Source organism: Antechinus flavipes, chromosome 4, assembly GCF_016432865.1.
Source record: "Antechinus flavipes isolate AdamAnt ecotype Samford, QLD, Australia chromosome 4, AdamAnt_v2, whole genome shotgun sequence".
Lineage (NCBI taxonomy): Eukaryota > Metazoa > Chordata > Mammalia > Dasyuromorphia > Dasyuridae > Antechinus > Antechinus flavipes.
In genome coordinates, this window is record NC_067401.1 from 349,898,160 (window position 1) to 349,917,026 (window position 18,867).

Here is an 18,867-nt window from a genome sequence, read left to right on the forward strand (position 1 = left end):
GATTAAATCAGGGAGATTCCAATAGAATTGTGATGGATAGAGCCATCTGCATCCAGACAGAGGACTATAGGACTGAATGTAGATTACAACATAATATTCTCATCTTTTTTATTGTTGCTTACTTTTTTAAATTTTTTTTCTTTTTTGATCTGATTTTTCTTGTACAATATGATAAATGTGGAAATATGTTCAAAAGAATTGTATATATTTAACCTATGCTGGATTATTTGCTGTATAGGAGAGGCAGTAGAAACATTGGGGACAATTTTTAACCTGTAAAACACAATACTAAATATGTACATATATATTTTTCCATAGTTTGCTCCTTTCATGTATTCCATGAAATTGTACAGGATATAGCTGAATATTGAAAACTATCTTTGCATGTATCTTGAAAAATAAAAAGCTATTATTTTAAAGTCATGTACAAAAAGGAATGTTTTTGTTAGAACTTTATTTTTTAAATATATCTAAACATTTCCCAATTACAAGTGAAATTTTTTAATTTTTTTTTATTTTGTTTGAAATTTATTCTCTCCTACCTGCCCCAACCCCATTCTAGATCACTTTCTTAAATAGACTTCACTGTTAGATAATCAAGGTGAAGAACTGATTGTGTTATAGTTCTTATACCACCGGATTAAAAGGCTTCTCTGGAAGCAGTTATCATAAGAATGGATCTTCTGGACTGTGCTTATTTGTGTTGTTGGGCTTTTTCTAATCAAGACAATAGTCATGTCCATTAAGCATCTAGGTTATCTGAAATATTCACAAGACCCACACTCAATCTCTAGTTATAATGCATACTATTGCACAAAACAGAAAAGCTTTGAAAATAAATCTTTCATGGCATTAAACAATTTGCTTACATACACACATTTTTACAGGTAATATAAGAGTTCTGGATAACAACTCATTAACAAATTACGGTGCCACACACTACAAAAATAGCTTCAACAAGAGCAAAAATTTAAACAGTGAATAAAGTACTGCTCTACTTTTTACAAGCTGAGTATCTTTCAGATACATTCTCCCAATTGATTACATTCCAGATTGCTTTTAGATAATCAGGTCTAACATTTTTATATTGAAGGTAATAAGCATGTTCCCACACATCAATTCCCAGTAGAGGAATAAGACCTGTAGAAAGAAAAGAAAAAAGTAAACATCAGTAAATATATAGTCTCCACTTTCAAATTTTTTTCCTTTTGACTCCCGCCCTTTCCTGTTTTATAAAAATTATACTTCAAACTATTTTTGCTAATGTTTCAATTTCATATGAAAGACCTGCTTAAATCAAATCACAGCCAAAATCAAGTAGACCTCCAGGATACACCACCTCTTCTTCCAGAAGCCTCACTTTAATCTAGGAATTCATGCACTAGAAGAACTTACCCAGTAGCCTGTCCCTCTCAATGGGCAGAAATTCTCCCAGAACCTGGATTTAAGGAGAGCATCTCAGCAAGGCATCTCTCCAAGCACATTCCAGACTTCTCTACCAAGCCCTGTAGGGTTTTGGTTTTTTTGTTCCTTTCTCCCCTTACAACTTCCTTTTATGTGTTGTTTTCCCTATTAGAATGTAAGTTATCTGAAGACAGATTGTCTTTTTTTTTTTTTTACTTGCATTTGTGTTTACAGCACTTTCCACAGTACTACCACATTGTAAACACTTATTAATTCTAGTATATAGGCCATAATGAGAATGGTGAAAATTATGATGACTCACCAGAAAATGTTAATTGAGAGAAAATCATTAAGTAGGACTTGTTTTAACAATTTTTTAAAGCACACTGTAAGCAGTTATAAGACATCTTAGTATGCAAATAGAAAAAAAGTTCTCAAGGGGCTAATTACTCTTCAGTTTTACTATAAGCATCTTTAAAGCTGTTAAACAATTATCTAGATAGTGTAATGAGACAAAATTTGGAATCAAAAGACTAAGGTCTGAGTCAGCATTGTTTATAATCAGACATACCAATAAGTAACCTTTCTGATCCTCAATTACTCCATCTGTAAAATGGGGATCATAATACTTATGCTATCTCATAAAGAGTTGTTATAAAAATCAAGAGAGGCACAAAACATTGTTTAACCACAAAGCATTATATGAACGTAATCTATTATTAACACTATACAGATTTCTGTTTATAGGTTTGCTTTAATAGAACCTACACATCTGTAAAGCAAATACTAAGAACTTAACAGCTGCATATCTGATTCCCAGGGCTAATTTCACAGCACAAAAATCCATTATGTCTTAGATAATAGTGGAAACTATATATTAACAAAGGAAATTAAATGGGCTGGGAGGGGGAAAAACCCAAACATTTCATTAAAATGTAGCTTGAAGTTAAAAAGGCAATTTATGATATGTATAAATTGGCAGTTTTATATGAGAACGCACATATCACTAAGGTAGACCAACAGTCCACTTGCTCCAAAATTACTAACATCTATAAGACTTATTCTATGCTCTATGAAGAAAAGAATTGGTGATTTGTCAACATGAGGAGTGGCACCTAAAATGTGATGGTTACATGACTTGCTCAAAATCCTATTGCTAATAATTGCCGAAGCTAAATTAGAACTCAAGTCTTTCTGACTCCAAGCCAAATGCTTTCTCCTCAATGTCACTGCCTCTTGTAATGCCAATATCACTAATTTGATTATAGATATATCCTAATTGAAAGTCAAATAGATAATGATTAGAAGGACTTTCATTCTCAAAGTCCTTATTATCCTAGAGCTTCAGTAATGAAAATGACTTTTAAGACATGAGAATATATGCACAGACCAGGGCCCATCTATCTGGTAATAACAGGAGTAAAAACAGCTTGCATTTATCATATTTGAGGGTTTGCAAAGCACTTTACAGATATCTCATTACAAAATAAAAGGCTTCTTAAATGAAATGCACACAGCTTTTTATGTACTAAAATCTAAGCTGGTTCTATTGCTTGGTTACTCTATTGTAGAGCTTTCAAACTTTTTTTTAACCTTTCAAAAAAGGTTGCTCTTACACAGAAAAACTTCCCACATTATTCACTTTAGCAGACTTTTTTTTAAACATAAGGCTACATAACACATTGCTGATATTCTTTAAAAGTTGCTCTTATTAATTTCTTGACAACTACCACCTCTTCTGACTGTAGTATTTAATTATTTTTCATCCAGATCTCTAACCTGTTGTTCCTTGCAAAGGATCCTGGTTAGAACAAGAAGTGATCTTCAGCCGTCCTTGCTCCTTATTGAAGCCAAGCCAACCCCACCCTGAACCTTGAACACCAACTGACACAGCTGTCAACTTCTCCTTAAATTTTTCGAAAGAACCAAAATCACGTTTGATGGCTTCCAGCAATTCCCCTATTAGGGAAAAAAAAAATGGAATCACAATAAGCACTGACATTCTGATCAAATGCAGAATCTTTTATTACATTAACTGAGACAGGACATGTCCTCTGACCCATACTCACTACACAGAGTACACTTAATTAACCTATATTACTATTTGCAGTACTGTGTAGATAGCATCATTCAAAAGTGAAGTAATTAGCAGTAGCTAGGTGGCAAAGTACATAGTCAGAAGATTCATCTTAACTAAGGACCTATAACCTAAGAAACTAAGGTTATGCTGATCAGAAAGCCAGAAAGATCTTAAGATTAATTTAAGGAGTTTTCTCACAATTGTACATTTCAAACAATCCATACTTTTTTTCTGAAAACTGGCTCTTTATGGATCAATTATTATTTCCATCTTTTTTTGATCATATACAGAACAGATATTATAAGGGGAAGAGGAACACTTGTTTTCCTAAATTTAGGGAATTATACTTGTTCATTCTTTGTTGGAATCTTTACAAACTGCTAACTCATCGAGTTGATGTTTTGGGCCAGAACCTGAAACAAGGTACTAAGTAGAACTAATTAATACAATGCTTGTGTTCACACTTTACTCATTGGAGTTCACAAGTATGGGAGATTCACAAAGTAAACTGTAACTTTGTGAATTCACACCTCCCTTAAAGCTCTTAGGGCCAGAGAGCACTATGGGAGAAAACTCATAATCCCTCTCTCTCATATCCCACAATTCCTCTCTCTCGTATAAAAGAAACAGACAGAGGCTCTCAGACAGAATTCAGCCAAATTACATGAAGAGAAGAGCGTCAAGTCAGAAGAAGCCACGAGTCAGAGCTGAACTGAAGACTGAGAAGGCTCTCTCAGAGGCACAACCAGATTCATCTTCATCTCACACCACTGTGGTTGGTGGCTGGGCTCCTGCACCTCCTCCACCGAGACCAAGCTGGTCTGAAAGCTAGCCGAGCCCCAAGTGAAGGAGACAAGAGATTCATTCCATCTCTGTGCTGGTTGGAGGCTGAAGAAAGGACAAAGCTGCAAGAGCTCTTAGAACCAAGCAGAGAGATAGGCCTCTAAGCTAACCAGGCTATATTGGAGGCAATAAAAGATCTGAACTTTTATCACCTGGCTGCGTTTTGGGTGATTATTACTCTTAACTGATACTAAAGCTGCCTCCAAGAAAACCTCTCTCAAAAGACCTGCACCTCTCCCCCAGAGAGAATCTATATTATATATTTTAAAGAAGAAAAAAAAATCACCACAATTCTCCCCCTCCCAACCTGGAATAAGTCCTTGATTTTTCCTCCAATTATATATCAGAATACCTAATTTTACATTCTGGTTAAAAATTGTCTTTTAATTGGTTTCATTTGATTGTTTTTAGTTCATAAAAATCTGCCTCTTCCTATATTAAGGGTTCAGTACCAAAGCTGAGGAACGCAACTAGTCCCAATTTGTTGGACAATTGTCATTAATGCTAATAAATTGCTATGCTTGGAAGCTCAAACCTTTGTTTTCTCTATCATCTTTCACACACACACACACACACACACACACATACACACACACACACACACACACACACACACACACACACACGTGATACCCATAATCCATTTTTGTTTGGCTTCAGAATGTCTTGTGCATTTCTGAACATAAGTTTGCATATAGCTATGTTCAATGTTCTGGCCACTCACAAGATTTTAAACAAAATAATGAGGATTATTCAGTAAAATAAAGACAATCAAATTCTCAGCTCCAGGAAAGTATGACAAATAGAAACAACCATATAACTGGCTAATCACCAACCTAGAAGAGAAGGAGCAGGAGCTCAAAGAATACCATTTTACTTTAATTTAAAAAAAAAAGAAAAAGAAAATAATTGTAAAGTTTTTTATTTTTCAAAACATATGTGTGGACAATTCTTCAACATCAGCGCTTGCAAAACCCTGTGTTCCAATTCCCCTCCCCTTCTCCCACGCCCTCCCCCTAGATGGCAAATAGTCCATTATATGTTAAACATGTACTGGTCTACCTGCCATCTGGGGGAGGGGGTGGGAGGAAGGAGAGGAAAAATTGGAACAAAAGGTTTTGCAACTGTCAATGCTGAAAAATTACCCATGCATTTATCTTATAATAAAAAATAATAAATAAATAAATAAATGAGTGAGTGGGAATAAATAAATAAATAAAGATAAAAATGAAATAAAAATAAATAAAAAGCTATAATAAAAAAAAGAAAAAAGAAATATGTTAAATCCAGTATATACATACATATTTATACAATTATTGTCCCACACAAGAGAAAAAGTGAAGCAAAATAAAATGTAAGCAAACAACAACAAAAAGAGTGAGAATGCTATGTTGTGAACCACACTCAGTTCCTACAGTCCTCTCTCTAGGTGTAGATGACTTTCTTCATCACTGCACAAGTGGAATTGGTTAGAATCATCTCATTGCTGATGAGAGCCATGCCCATCAGAATTGCTCATTGTAAAGTCTTTGTATTGTCATTGTATACTGTCATGTATAATGATCTTCATGCAAATTTCTCCAGGCCTCTCTGAAATCATCCTGCTGGTCATTTCTTTTTCTTTTTTTTTCTTTTTTTTTTTTTAAATAATTTTTTATTGATAGAACTCATGCCAGGATATTCAAAAGAATATCCTAACCAACATCAGAAGACTGTATGGTAGGAAAAAAAATGAAGGGGAGAAAAAGAACCACGAAACATTTCAAGCTAAATAGAACTTAAAAGTTCCTTCCTACCAAAATGGAGCTAGCCTTCTGAAAAGGAAGCAGCTACTTATCTTCTGAAGGTAGTGTCAAATTATTCCCTCTGCTGTATACTGACTCAGAAAACTACATATTAACATTTTCTGTTTTGTTTTTTTTAATTGTGTTTATTTTATTAAATTTAGATGTTCACAATTATACTTTAATTTGGTTCAGGATGCATTAGGAGAATTGTGGGACTTTTATTGGACATCTCTGTTCTAAGGAAATATTACATGAAACTATAAGTATGATGAGGTAAGAGAGAAGAAAAGAGGAGACTAAACATTTATTAAGCACCTACTATGTATGAAGCACTGTGCTCTAAGTTCTTTACAAATATTATCTCATCATTAATTGAGCTATCATTCAGTAAAATAAGTCAGGAAAAAAAGAGATGGAAAAGTGACTGGGACATTGTTGTGTGATTAACAAAAAAAAGCTTTCTCCCCTCCCAAGTCTTTCCTCAAGGCACAAATTAGGACCCGAGATCTAAGAACTTCCTAACACCTGTGAAACTTGATGACAAATATACACTTCTGCTAATTCATATGGTAATAATATAAAGAAGAATGTGCCCCCAAAGATGAAGTCTTGGAAAGGAAACGAAATATCTCAAAAGCAGCTAAGAACCACAAAGGATAGACCACTGGGCCCAGAATCAAGAAGATTTGAGTTTAAATCCAACCTCAGACACTTATTAGGCTTTGTCACTCATGTAATTCAAGCAAGCATTTAACATGTTTGCCTCAGTTTCTTCAAATGTCAAATGGGGATAATAATAACACCCACTTCACTGGGTTAATATGAGAGATAATATATTAAAAGTGCTTACTGTGGGTGCCTACCATATAATAGACAATAAATATTTGTTCCTCCTTAGGAACAACGGTGTATATTTTTCTCTGCTGTAATCAACAACTAGAACATTAGAAGGTAAAAGAAAACTTAACGAGTGGTTGAGAAAATGGTATCTGATAAATGAGATTAGGATAAATTCTCCTTCCATAAGCAAAAATATATTTAAAACTAGGAGGTTTGATTGCCCTATATTGAAAAACAATAAAATGCTTTTCCTCTTTCAAAGGTAAACTGGTCTACATTACTACCTGAATTCACCAAATATTTAGCTATCTAAAAGGATCTCCCGTCTTGTCTTTTTTAAAAATTTTTTAAAAGAACAATTTTGTGTTTCTTATACCAAGGAACCACAACCAAGTCAGAGCCCATTAAAGGTAAGTGAAATCTAATGTAACATCTAACTAATTAAATAATCATTACTACTCTCTTGACTAAAATGTGGTTAATATCATACTATACATACCTTTGGGTTCTCCTCCACCATTTGGGCTAAGGTTTGTCCAGAAAATAGTGTGATTGATATGACCACCACCATTGAACCGCAGTGCAGGCTGGAGAGCTACCTGAGCAGTAACATCACCTGAAAAGGGCAAACAAAAATTAATTTCTCAAAACCCTTATTGTATATTTTAAAACCTATCAAGAAAACAGGACTGAACTAATTATTATTAGTTTTACAATTCTAAAACTACCATGATTCCATATTATATGTAAAGAATAAAGGCACATAAAGAAAAAAGTTTCTTCACAACACATAATTCAAATTCAATAAACACTCTGCTAGGGCACTGTGAAGGAGACAAAAATACTATGTCTCACAGTCCTTACCCTCAAAAAAATTGTGACTTTGCTACAAGATCAAGTTTACACACAAGAAAAACAACCAAAGTCAAATTGTATAAAACAAGTTTTAAGTAAATTTCCAACTAACAATTTTGGGAGTAAAAAAGCTACAAACACTATTTATTGCCAAATGCTGCCATGTTAATATCTCTGGGAGGTAACCTAGTCTAGATAGTACAAGTTACAAAAATCATACCCTTGAACACAATAATTTCATTCCCATAAAAATAAAATGAATGTATATATAATATGTGTGCAAATAGTTTTTAAACTTAACAAAAAAAATCTGCACCAATTCTTTATTTTGATCTCTATTTTGTAATTACATTTTAAATTCCAATTCTTCCAAAGTACTTGCAATCTCCTCAATCATTAAATTCAATTATGAAAAATATACATTGTACATGTCCCTCCTATAGTATATACTAGCTATATAGATGTTGGACAAGTCACTTAAATCTCTTATTTCTCTAGAGCAACACTTATTCTAAAATGCCAAGTCACAATACAGGACTGATCTTCATTTGTCAAAGGACTTTCCTCAGCAGGATTTTCTTACATCAATGAAATCACAAGCCCAGATCAAAACTCCTATCATAGATTGTTTTAAAAAGGTTTATATACACCATAAAGGACAGACAACCTCCTCCATAGCCTTTGAGGGAATTATATTACATGCAGCACAATACAATAACTGATCATTATAATGAGCCACGTGCATCCAAATAAGTTAAATTATGTTGTTTCACCCTGCTATAAAAGGGCAGGGTAATATGTAATTTCCATTAAAATAAAACTAGTTTGGATATTTAAAATTATTTCATATGTAATACTTTGATGATTCTAGGATAAATTTATTGTTTAAGTAAAATATGAAAGATCTTATGCCAAAATGAAAGTGAGCACCATAGCCTTTGCTTATTTTTTGTTAAATTAGTCAACATATTACATCATAATATCTAAATAGGTCACATTTTGAAAATTGTATTAAGCTAGACCACTGTATAGAATAAAATATTCTAGTAGATACTAAAAAGAAAAGAAAGAAAATAAAGTGCCTATGAAAAATGGAAAAGTCCCATATATACATCAAAATATCCATGGCAGTACTTTGCATGATAGTAAATAAATGGAAGATAAGTATTCACAGGAAGAATGATTAAACAAACTGTAAGGTAACTGTAATGATATATGTTATGTAAAAAAATGAATATAAAAATTTCAGAGAAGCATGAGAAGACTTATATGAATTGACACAAAGCAAAGTAAGCAAAACCAGAAAAAAAATTCAGAGACTACAACATGAGGGGAAAAAACCTACTAAATGTTATATAATCATAATGACCAAACTTGGCCTCAGAAAAGAATTGAGAAAATGTACCTCCCTTCCATCATTGCAGACATGGGAAATTGAAGGTGTACAACATTACATACTATATAAGACATGGTCAAGTGATAGTTTTGCTGAACTATTTTCCCCTCTTTTTTAATCTATATTAGAGTAGTAGCTATATGTTGAGATTGTAAAAACAAAACGCATCAATAGGAAAAGTTTTTTTCTAAAAAAGGTGTATTTGATTTAAAAAAAAAAGAAACTCAATAAAATTAAAGTATAAAAAAACCGTGCCATAATCAAGCAAGATATTCTTTATTGCTAGAAGTCCTGCCAAAGCTACCACTTTGTCAGATTTTCTTTTCTTTTTTTTAAGTATCACTGATAATTCATTCAAAAAATCTTTTTGAATACCTATTCTGTACCTGGCACTCTATTAAGAAAATACTGTGAGGAATACAAATACCAATAGGTATTCGTTAGGGGCACAGACTTAAGCATCCATCATTGTCATTTCAACTTTTTTGTTTGTTTTTTTCTCTCATTTTCCCCCTTTTAATCTGATTTTTCTTGTGCAGCATGATAAAGTAGAAATATGAATAGAAGAACTGAACATGTTTAACATATATTAGATTACTTGCTATCTAAAGTGAGGGGACGGGGGAAGGGAGGGAGAAAAATCTGGAACACAAGATTTTTCAAGAGTGAACATTGCAAATTACTTCTGCATATATTTTGAAAATAGAAAACTATTAAAAAAAAAAAAGGTTCATAATTCAAACCCAGGTTTTTTTACTCCAAAGCCAAAGAAGCACCTTTCAAATATACCACAAGAATTCACTAAAGGTGACTTAAAAGATCCTAGATCAAGAAGCAGAGTCAAGAGGCAGAGCACTCAGCTGAATTCTTCCCCAAACTCCTCCAAATACTTTTAAATGATGACTAAATTTTAAATACTGATTAAACAATTTTAGAGTGACAGAATCCACAAAAAGTCATTAGTGAAATAATTTTCCAATCCAAGACAACTTAGAAGATCTGCAGGAAAGATCTTTCACCAGAGTGAAAAGAGTACAGTTCAGCACAGACCAACCCAAGCAAACCAGGAACAACCTGGGACCTGTTGAATCAGCATCAGCACCTTTTTCCTCAAACTCGCAGCCCACAGATGGTAAGGGGGTCAAACAACTGGTAAGAAGGAGGCTACAGCACTAAGGCAAGATTATTTGCTTTGGCCACACTCAAGATTTGGGCTGCAGTCCCAGAGAGAGGAGGAATTCTAGCACAAAGCTGGGGCCGCATCTAAGAGGAGCTCTCCTAAGAATTCCAGGTAGAAAGAATGCTAGTAGTCATTGACAGATGAGAACAGCAGTAAACCCCTCTCTGAAGGTGGTGTCACCTTGAAAGAATTGAAAACTTACAAGTCCTTAGAAAAATCAATGAAACAGTTACACAAAACCCCTGAAGGTTAGGATATCCTCCACCCTGGAAGCAGAACTCAAACAACTCATTATACAACGAATATTAAATGTAACTCATTTACAAAGAATTAAAATTAAGTCAAGTAATAGGGAAAATGAGCATACAGAAAAAAACTCTGACCACAAATAGTTACTACAGTGACATGGAAGCTCAAAACACATACACTCAGAAGATCGCCAAGTCAAAGCTCTTACATCCAAAACCTCCAAGGAAAATAAGAATTGATCTCAGGTCATGGAAGAGCTTAAAAAGCTCAAAAAAGATTTTCTGTGAAGAGAAATAAGAGGATTCAAGAAAACAAGTCAAGATCTTAGTGAAGTACAAAAAATACTCAAGAAAATAAAACCTAAAAACAAACTAGGCCAAATGGTAAAGGAGGAACAAAAAGGCAGTGAGGGAAAAAATGCCTTAAAAAAAGCAGAATTGGCCAAAAACAAAGAGTATAAAAATTCACTGAAGAAAAAACTCCTTAAAAAGTAGAATTAGTGAATTGAGCTAACTATACCCAGCGAAAGAACTCTGGGAGATGACTATGAACCACTACAAAGAACTCCCAATCCCTCTATTTTTACCCACCTGCATTTTTGATTTCCTTCACAGGCTAATTGTACACTATTTCAAAGTCCGATTCTTTTTGTACAGCAAAATAACTGTTTGGACATGTATACTTATATTGTATTTAATTTATACTTTAACATATTTAATATGTATTGGTCACTTGCCATCTGGGGAGGGGGTGGGGAGGAGGAGAAAAATTGGAACAAAAGGTTTGGCAATTGTCAATACTGTAAAAATTACCCATGCATATAACTTGTAAATAAAAAACTATTTTAAAAAACAGAATTAGCCAAATGGAAAAGGAGGTACAAAAAGCTCACTGAAGATAATTCCTTAAAAATCAGAATTGAGCAAATGCAAACTTATGACTTTGTGAGAAATCAAGAACAATAAAAACCAAAAGAATGAACAAACAAAAGACAATGAAATATTTTACTGAAAAAACAAATAACATGGAAAACAGATTCAAGAAAAATAATTTAAAAGAGCCTGGACACCATCTATCAAGAAACTATCAAGAAAAACAAACCTGATATTCTAGAACCAGAGGATAAAATAGAAATTGAAAGAATTCACAGACCACCTCCTGACATTCCCAAATGAAAACTCCCAGAAACATTATAGCCAAATTCCAAAGCTTCCAGGTCAAGAAGAAAATATTGAAAGCAGCCAGAATGAAATAATTTAAGTATCATGGAGCTACAATCAGGAAAACACATGATTTAACAGCTTCTACATTAAAAGAACAGGGGGAAGGGGATGTTGGAATATGATATTCTGCAGGGCAGAGGAATTAAGATTACAATGAAGAATTATCTACCCAGCAAAAATAATTATAATCCTTCAGGAGGAAAAATGAGCACTCAATAAAAATGGATGAAAAGATCAGAACTAATAGAAAATCTGACTTCCAAAAACAAGATTCAAGAGAAGCATAAAAAGGTAAATGGGGGGGGGGGAAGAAAGAGGAGGGGCAGGGGCGGCAGCTAGGTGGTACAGTGGATAGAGCACTAGTCCTGAAGTCAGGACGACTTTTTTTTTTTTTTTTTTAGATCTTCAACTCACTTAACCCCAACCACTTCAGCAAAAAAAAAAAAAAAAAAGGTAAACAGGAAAGGGAAATCAGAAAGGACTTAATAAAGTTAAACTGTTTATCACCCTATATAGGATGATGATATTTATAACGCAAAAGAACTTTCTCATTATTAGGTCAGGAGTCCATATAGACAGAAGGCAAAGGTTTGAGTTGAATATGAAGGGATATCTAAAAAAAAAACAAAAAAAGAGGTAAGGGAGGTATGTACTAGGAAAAGAAGGAAAAGGAGAGGAAGAATGGAGTAAATAACCTCAAATGAAAGAGAAAAGAAAAAGCTTTTACAGTGAAAGGAAAGAGAAGGAAGGTAAGAGTTACGTGAACCTTATTCTCATCAAAACTGGCTCAGAGGATAAAACATACACACTCAACTAAGTGTAGAAATCTATCTTACCATATAGAAAAGTAAGTGGGAAAGGGGATAATAGAAAGGAGGGCAGATTGGGGAAGGGGGTAGTCAGAAGCAAAACACTTTTGAGGAGGGACAAGGTGAAAGGAGAGAAAAGAATATAAAAAGGGGGTAGGGGAAGAAGAGATGAAAGGAAATATAGTTAGCAATAGTAACTGCATAAATTTTTTTTGAAGAATGTTTTTCTGATAAAGGCCTTATTTCTCAAATGAAGAGGGAACTGAGTTAAATTTATTTAAAAAAAAAAAAAAGAACCATTCCCCAATTGATAAATGATCAAAAGATATGAACAGTTTTCAAATGAAGGAATTAAAGCTAGCTATAGCCATATAGAGCATATAGAAAAAATGCTCTAACTCCCTACTGACTGGAGAAATGCAAAGTAAAACAAATTCTTAAGGTGCTACTTCATATCTATTAGATTGGCTAATACGACAGAAAAAGAAAAGGGCAAATATTAGAAGGAATGTAGAAAAAAAGAACCATTAATGCACTGTTACTGGAGTTGTAAACTGATTCAACCATTCTGTAGAACAAACTTAACTACATTCACAGGGCTATAAACCATGCATACCCTTTGACCTAACAATATTATTACTAGATCTATATTCCAAAAGAGATTAAAAAACAAAAATCTGTACAAAAAATATTTATAGCAACTTTTTTCTGGGAGCAAAGAATTGGAAATTGAGAGGATGTTCATCAATTGGGGAATGGCTGAATAAATTATATGTGATTGTGATGGAAAACTATTGTGCTAAGAAATGAGGAAGATGCTCTCAGAAAAATCTGGAAAGACTTCAAAGAGCAGGTGAAAAGTGAAATGTACTGTGTACAAAATAACAACAATATTGTAAGATAATCAACTGCAAATGACTTAGCTATTCTCAGCAATACAACAATCCAAGACAACTCTAAGGGACTTATGATGAAAAACACTATCCATCCCTAAAGAAACTGCACATAGATTGAAGCATACTTTTTTTTTTTTAACCTTCTTTGTTTACCTGAGATTTTTTCTTCTCTTTTTGGCATATGTTTTCTTCTACAACAGGACTATCATGGAAATGTTTTACATGATTATACATGTATAATCTATATTAAATTGCCATCTCAATGGTATCAGAGAAGAAGGGAAAAATCTTTTAAAAACAAGTTGTTAAAAATTGTTTTTACATGTAACTGGGGGAAAATAAAATACTAAATAAATGTGATTTAAAAAAAAAAAAATCTTAGATCTAGAACTGGAAAGATCTTCCAAGGTTCAAAACTTCTCATTTAATTAAGAAAATTAAATGACTTATTTATGACACTTTTTCTTAAAAGTAATCAATCAGTTCAGTCTTTTCTGTGAATGTTCACTATTAGAGTTAGTTTTCAATACCACTTTTTGCCAGCAGGTGCCACCAATTAACTAGAAAAAAATTTCAGCTTTGAAAAAAGTTTACATGTTAGGATTCAAGTTCAGCAAAAATGTCAACAATATAAAACTGGTAAATTTCAAATTCTAATGTAAATGGGATATCTGAAATCTTAAACCATGTGTCTTATCAATCTAAGTGAAGTCTAGCAACATCAAATATGATTACATATAAATCAATGATTAATGTAAAGACTAAAGAACATTTTACTACTTTGAACAGAAAACTACTATAAACTAGAATTACTAAAGCTAATTTTTCAAAATTTTTTTAAATTAAATAAAATCCTTGAGTTTTTTAGTGACTAATCCCTGATGTTATAAGTACAGTATATTAGAAAAGCTAGCATCACTTTCTCCCTAATCCCTCCCAAAAAGGAATTAAAAAGGGTTCCTTATCCCAATGATAGAGATTGATGCTTCCATTTAAAACTTTTCAATAAGTATGTCTGGTAGGAATTAGAAATTACCAAAACCACCTTCTCAGATGCCAGAAGAAATCCGCATTTGCAGACAAACCTTTTTGGAGGACTAGAATTCCTATCTCTAGTGTATTCAACTGCCATACTGAACTGGACAGAAAGAAACCTCTGTAGGAAATAGAAATCGATTGAGAGGAATTCATGTGAGCAAAGATGAATTTGTGTATGAGTACCAGGAACACTTCTCCACCACATGCCTAACTCTACTCTAACTAGATGAATAAAAAATAAAATGTTCTTCATCATACTTTAAAAAGTTATGAACTTATTTTTACACACACCAGCAGTATCTAGCCAAAAGGTTAAAAGAATAATCATGTGTAAATTCAGGTCCTAAGTCAATTCTAAATATGAGTACAGTTCAGAAGCTTAAATTTTTCTGGACTGGCATAACAGCTTGATTTATATCAAGCTAAAGTCCTATTCCAAAATAGCCTATATAGAAAAAAGATTTTCACAATTGTATAATCACTTACAGGAAAAAGTATTACAATGTTTTATCTGAACACAAAAAGTATTTTAATATATCAATAAGTCTTTCCACTTCAACATTTACTATTTAGTCAGTTTCTTAATCTAATGTTAATTATGGCTTTACATACCCTTTGCCAGAGCCTCTTTATATTTCTCTTCTGTAACATTCAAGTTATTCACATAAGCAGCATGATGTTTGCTGTGATGCAACTGCATGATCTGTGCATTAATGTGAGGCTCCAATGCACCATAATCATAAGGCAAGTCAGGGAGATTGTGCTTTTGCCTGGAGCCCAAACATCCCAAAGTTGGTACTAACCTATTGGTTCTCCTGCAAAGATATATAAATAAAAAAAAAAAAAAAGGCACATTAAATAAGGAAATTTTTCTATTAAACTGTGGCGTTTGTCCACAAAGCTATAAAGTTGGAAAATAAACAACATATCTAATTTCCTTTAAGCTTAGAGAAATAGGTAATTTTATACATCTAATTGTGTATTCCTTGTTCAAATTGGTTTCAGAAGTAATAAGATCTTTTCCCAGGAAACAAACAAGTGGAATTTTGTTTTTTGTCGTGTTATGTGTCCTCAGTATTTTGTACATAGCCTGGCACAAAGTAGGCTATATATGTTGACTGGTTGAATTCTTCTAGAATCTCTCAGCTATCATGGTTTGATCATGAATTAATATTTTCATTTTTTCCAAACTTTTAAAAATAGCTTTTATTTTTCAAAATATATGCAAAGATAGCTTTTGACACCCTTGCAAAACCTTGTGTTCCAAAATTTTCTTCTCCTCCCTCCCCTAGCCATCAAATAATGCAACATAAGTTAAACAAGGGCATCAATATTTTTTAAAAGCACGAGAAAAATTTGCAATAGACTTAGTTGGACCAAAAAAGTTCTTTCCTTCTGGCTGCAAATCTAGAACAAGAAAATGGTTATTGCCAAAACACATAGCTCTAAAAGCAAAAAGTGAAGGTTATCTTCAAAAAAACATTCTGACTCAGCAAACCGAATGACGTTTAAGAGATGGGGGAAGGAGGAAGAGAGGAGAAAAAGATAAAAGGGTAGGAGGAAAGGAGTAGGAAAGACACTTGCCCCAAGAGTTCTTTAAATCAGCACCATTTATTAAGCGCATACCATTTGCCAGGCACTAAGCTAAGCACTGAGGCTACATTATAAAGAGTACCGCCCTCAAAAAGCTTATATTCAAACGATAAAGACAGGATGAAAAGACAATTGCGCAGCTCCAGCCGGGTTAGCAAAAGGGAATATCCTGCTCCCATTGCAGGTTCCAACCCCGCTTTCGGTTCGAGCTTCCTGCCGGCCTCGGGCCCCTACTAAGAGAGTGCCCTTGGGCCACCGGTGACCCTTTGCCTGACAGCTTGGCAAGATGAGGGGGGTGCCAGCAAGAGCCTCGGGCCCCGGCCCCGGATCCCCCCTCACCTGCACAACACCCTGCATAGCATGGTTGCCATCGCAAGCGGCAATCAAGGCAGCACCCACAGCCGCTTCCCCGGAGTAGCACTCGGCAACCACGCGCAAAGGAGCTCAGAGCTTCGGGGATCACAACACCAAGGACGGCGGCTTCCGCCCCTTCCGGTTCCGCCTCTTCCTCTCCCGCCGCTCCCTGCCCAGCGCCTGCTGCTACCAACTCAGGAGGGAGGAGCGGCCGATAGCACTCCTAGAGTCTGGGGAACTGTCCACGTATCCGTTTCCCAAGTTACTTAACAAAAACATTAAAAAAATCATGAATGAGTCAAAGTAAACGGCCTTATAATGTGGTCGTTTCTCTTGTAACGTGTTAAAGAAAGAAGCAATTCTCCCCTATCTTTGTGAATTGATACAGCCCTCTGTGAACTCCCCCAGAGAGCAGTCCTCCACGCTAGTCACGTGCTCTAAACGCGCTCTCCGTGGACTAGGACTGCGGTCCCCAGGCAGAAAGGAGTTAATCCTCGCGCCCCTCGTCCCTTAACTCTCGCATTCTACTTCTCGCGCTGATGCCTGGTGGCACGTGATTAGCGTGACCTTAAGCGTAATGGGTAGAGACCTTACCCCTTAGAGATGTCAATCTCACGGGCGGCGGGTTTGAGATTTCCGGATGCTCACGGAGTTAAAAGTGTTTAACCAGATAAAGACACAACAAAGTTGTAGACCATATTAAATTTTAAAACGAAAGTTACAGGCCTAGCACTCTATCCATGTCTACTTTGCTAAATACATATATATAAATATTAAAAGGACATTTGAAAACTGAATTGCTATAAAATGTACAGCAATACTATTATCTTTTTTTTTATTTCTGATCAGTAAATTAATAAACGCTTATTAATCGTCTACTTTGTATCAGTCCTTGTGCTGGGTTTAAAAAAAAAAAAAGGAAAGATTCCTTGCTCTCGACTTAGGGGTCCTCAAACTTCTTAAATAGGGGGCCAGTTCACTGTCCCTCAGACTGTTGGAGGGCCGGACTATAGTAAAAACAAAAACTTTGTTTTGTGGGCCTTTAAATAAAAAAACTTCATAGCCCTGGGTGAGGGGGATAAACGTCTTCAGCTGCCGTATCTGGCCCGTGGGCTGTAGTTTGAAGATGCCTGGAGAAGATTCGACAATAATTTACTAAGCACTTACTAAAGTGCAAGCCACTGTGCTAATAAACAAATCTCAGGAAACAAACAAGATATATAGGCGATAAATTGTAGATTATTAACAGAAGATAAGTTATTGTCATTAAAGGGGATCAGCAAAAGCTTCTTATACAAGGTGGGATGATTTCAATCCAAAGCCACATCTTCATTAAGAGCCAGATCAGTCAATAACATACTTTACTGAACACCTTCCTACCCTCTTCAACTCAGTGCTAAGTAACAGTTTTTAAGAATAAAATCACAAATCAAATCAGTCCTCCCCTCCAACCCCCACACCCAAGTTATATCTTGCCCATCTAGCTCCCTCTTCTCAGAGAGCCTCCACAGCTGTGGATCATAACATCTGAGGGAGTTGCACGGCAGCCTTTGCTGATACGGGTGTTGCGGACTGGGAATGAGATAAATTGGAGACAGAGAGAAGAGGAGAGAGGTCAGAAAAAGCAGCGGTCTCTCAGTCAGAGAGGTCAGAAAACAGCAACTGCCTCTCAGTCTCAGTCATAAAGGAGGGAGAAAGATGCATGTGTGCAAAAAATGTTTGTAGGAGTTCTTTTTGTGGTAGCAAAGAATTAGAAAAGGAGTAGATGCTAATCAGTTGAGGAATGACTGAACAAGTTGTGGTACATGACGGTAATGGAATATTATTGTTCTATTAAAAATGATGAACAAGCTGATTTTAGAAAAGCCTGGAAATATTTATATGTATTGATGCTGAGTGAAACAAACAGAAGAAGGAATACATTATATATAATAACAGCAAGAATGTATCAACTTTGACTTGCTTCTTCTCAGTGGTTCAGTCCAAAACAATTCCAATAGACTGTAACTGAAGTTTCTATACCAATATCAATTACAGGAGATAAAGAAAAGTGTTCTGTAAAGGATATTCCAAAATAAATTAGCAAAAAAATAAAAGAACTCATATATATCAAATATTTACAAGACATTTGATAGTAGCAAAGAACTAAAAAGAAAGATATTCATTAATTGAGGAATGGTTAATCAATTGTGGTGTATAAATATAACAGAATATTGCTGTTCCGTAAGAAAAAAAATGGGTGTAAATAATATAAAAAAGCATGGATATACATATACAATACATAAACACACATGTACACATGCATGTGTATGTATACATA

At 34.6% G+C, this 18,867-nt stretch overlaps 1 protein-coding gene across 2 annotated transcripts; it reads right to left on the reverse strand.

Annotated features, from left to right (window-relative positions):
* Positions 1-437: 437 nt before the first annotated feature.
* Positions 438-16,899, reverse strand: SOD2 (superoxide dismutase 2). 2 transcript variants are annotated; one of them, XM_051998032.1, is made up of 5 exons: positions 16,533-16,899; positions 15,213-15,415; positions 7,454-7,570; positions 3,184-3,363; positions 438-1,140 (listed from the first exon to the last, which is right to left on the reverse strand). In XM_051998032.1, exons 1-5 carry the CDS (start codon positions 16,562-16,564, stop codon positions 995-997), a joined length of 678 nt encoding a protein of 225 aa, XP_051853992.1. In that variant the 5' UTR covers positions 16,565-16,899; the 3' UTR covers positions 438-994. The 2 variants fall into 2 exon arrangements, with proteins under 2 accessions (XP_051853992.1, XP_051853993.1); XM_051998033.1 differs by having other exon boundaries at positions 16,593-16,704.
* Positions 16,900-18,867: the final 1,968 nt, after the last annotated feature.

Coding starts and splice junctions, on each gene's coding strand:
- SOD2 (XM_051998032.1), bottom strand. CDS start 16,564: ATGGCAACCATGCTATGCAGGGTGTTGTGCAG. Junction 3,364..7,453: donor TGGTGGAGGAGAACCCAAAG/GTATGTATAGTA, acceptor TTTCCCTAATAG/GGGAATTGCTGGAAGCCATC. Junction 1,141..3,183: donor TCCTTTGCAAGGAACAACAG/GTTAGAGATCTG, acceptor TTCTTTCTACAG/GTCTTATTCCTCTACTGGGA.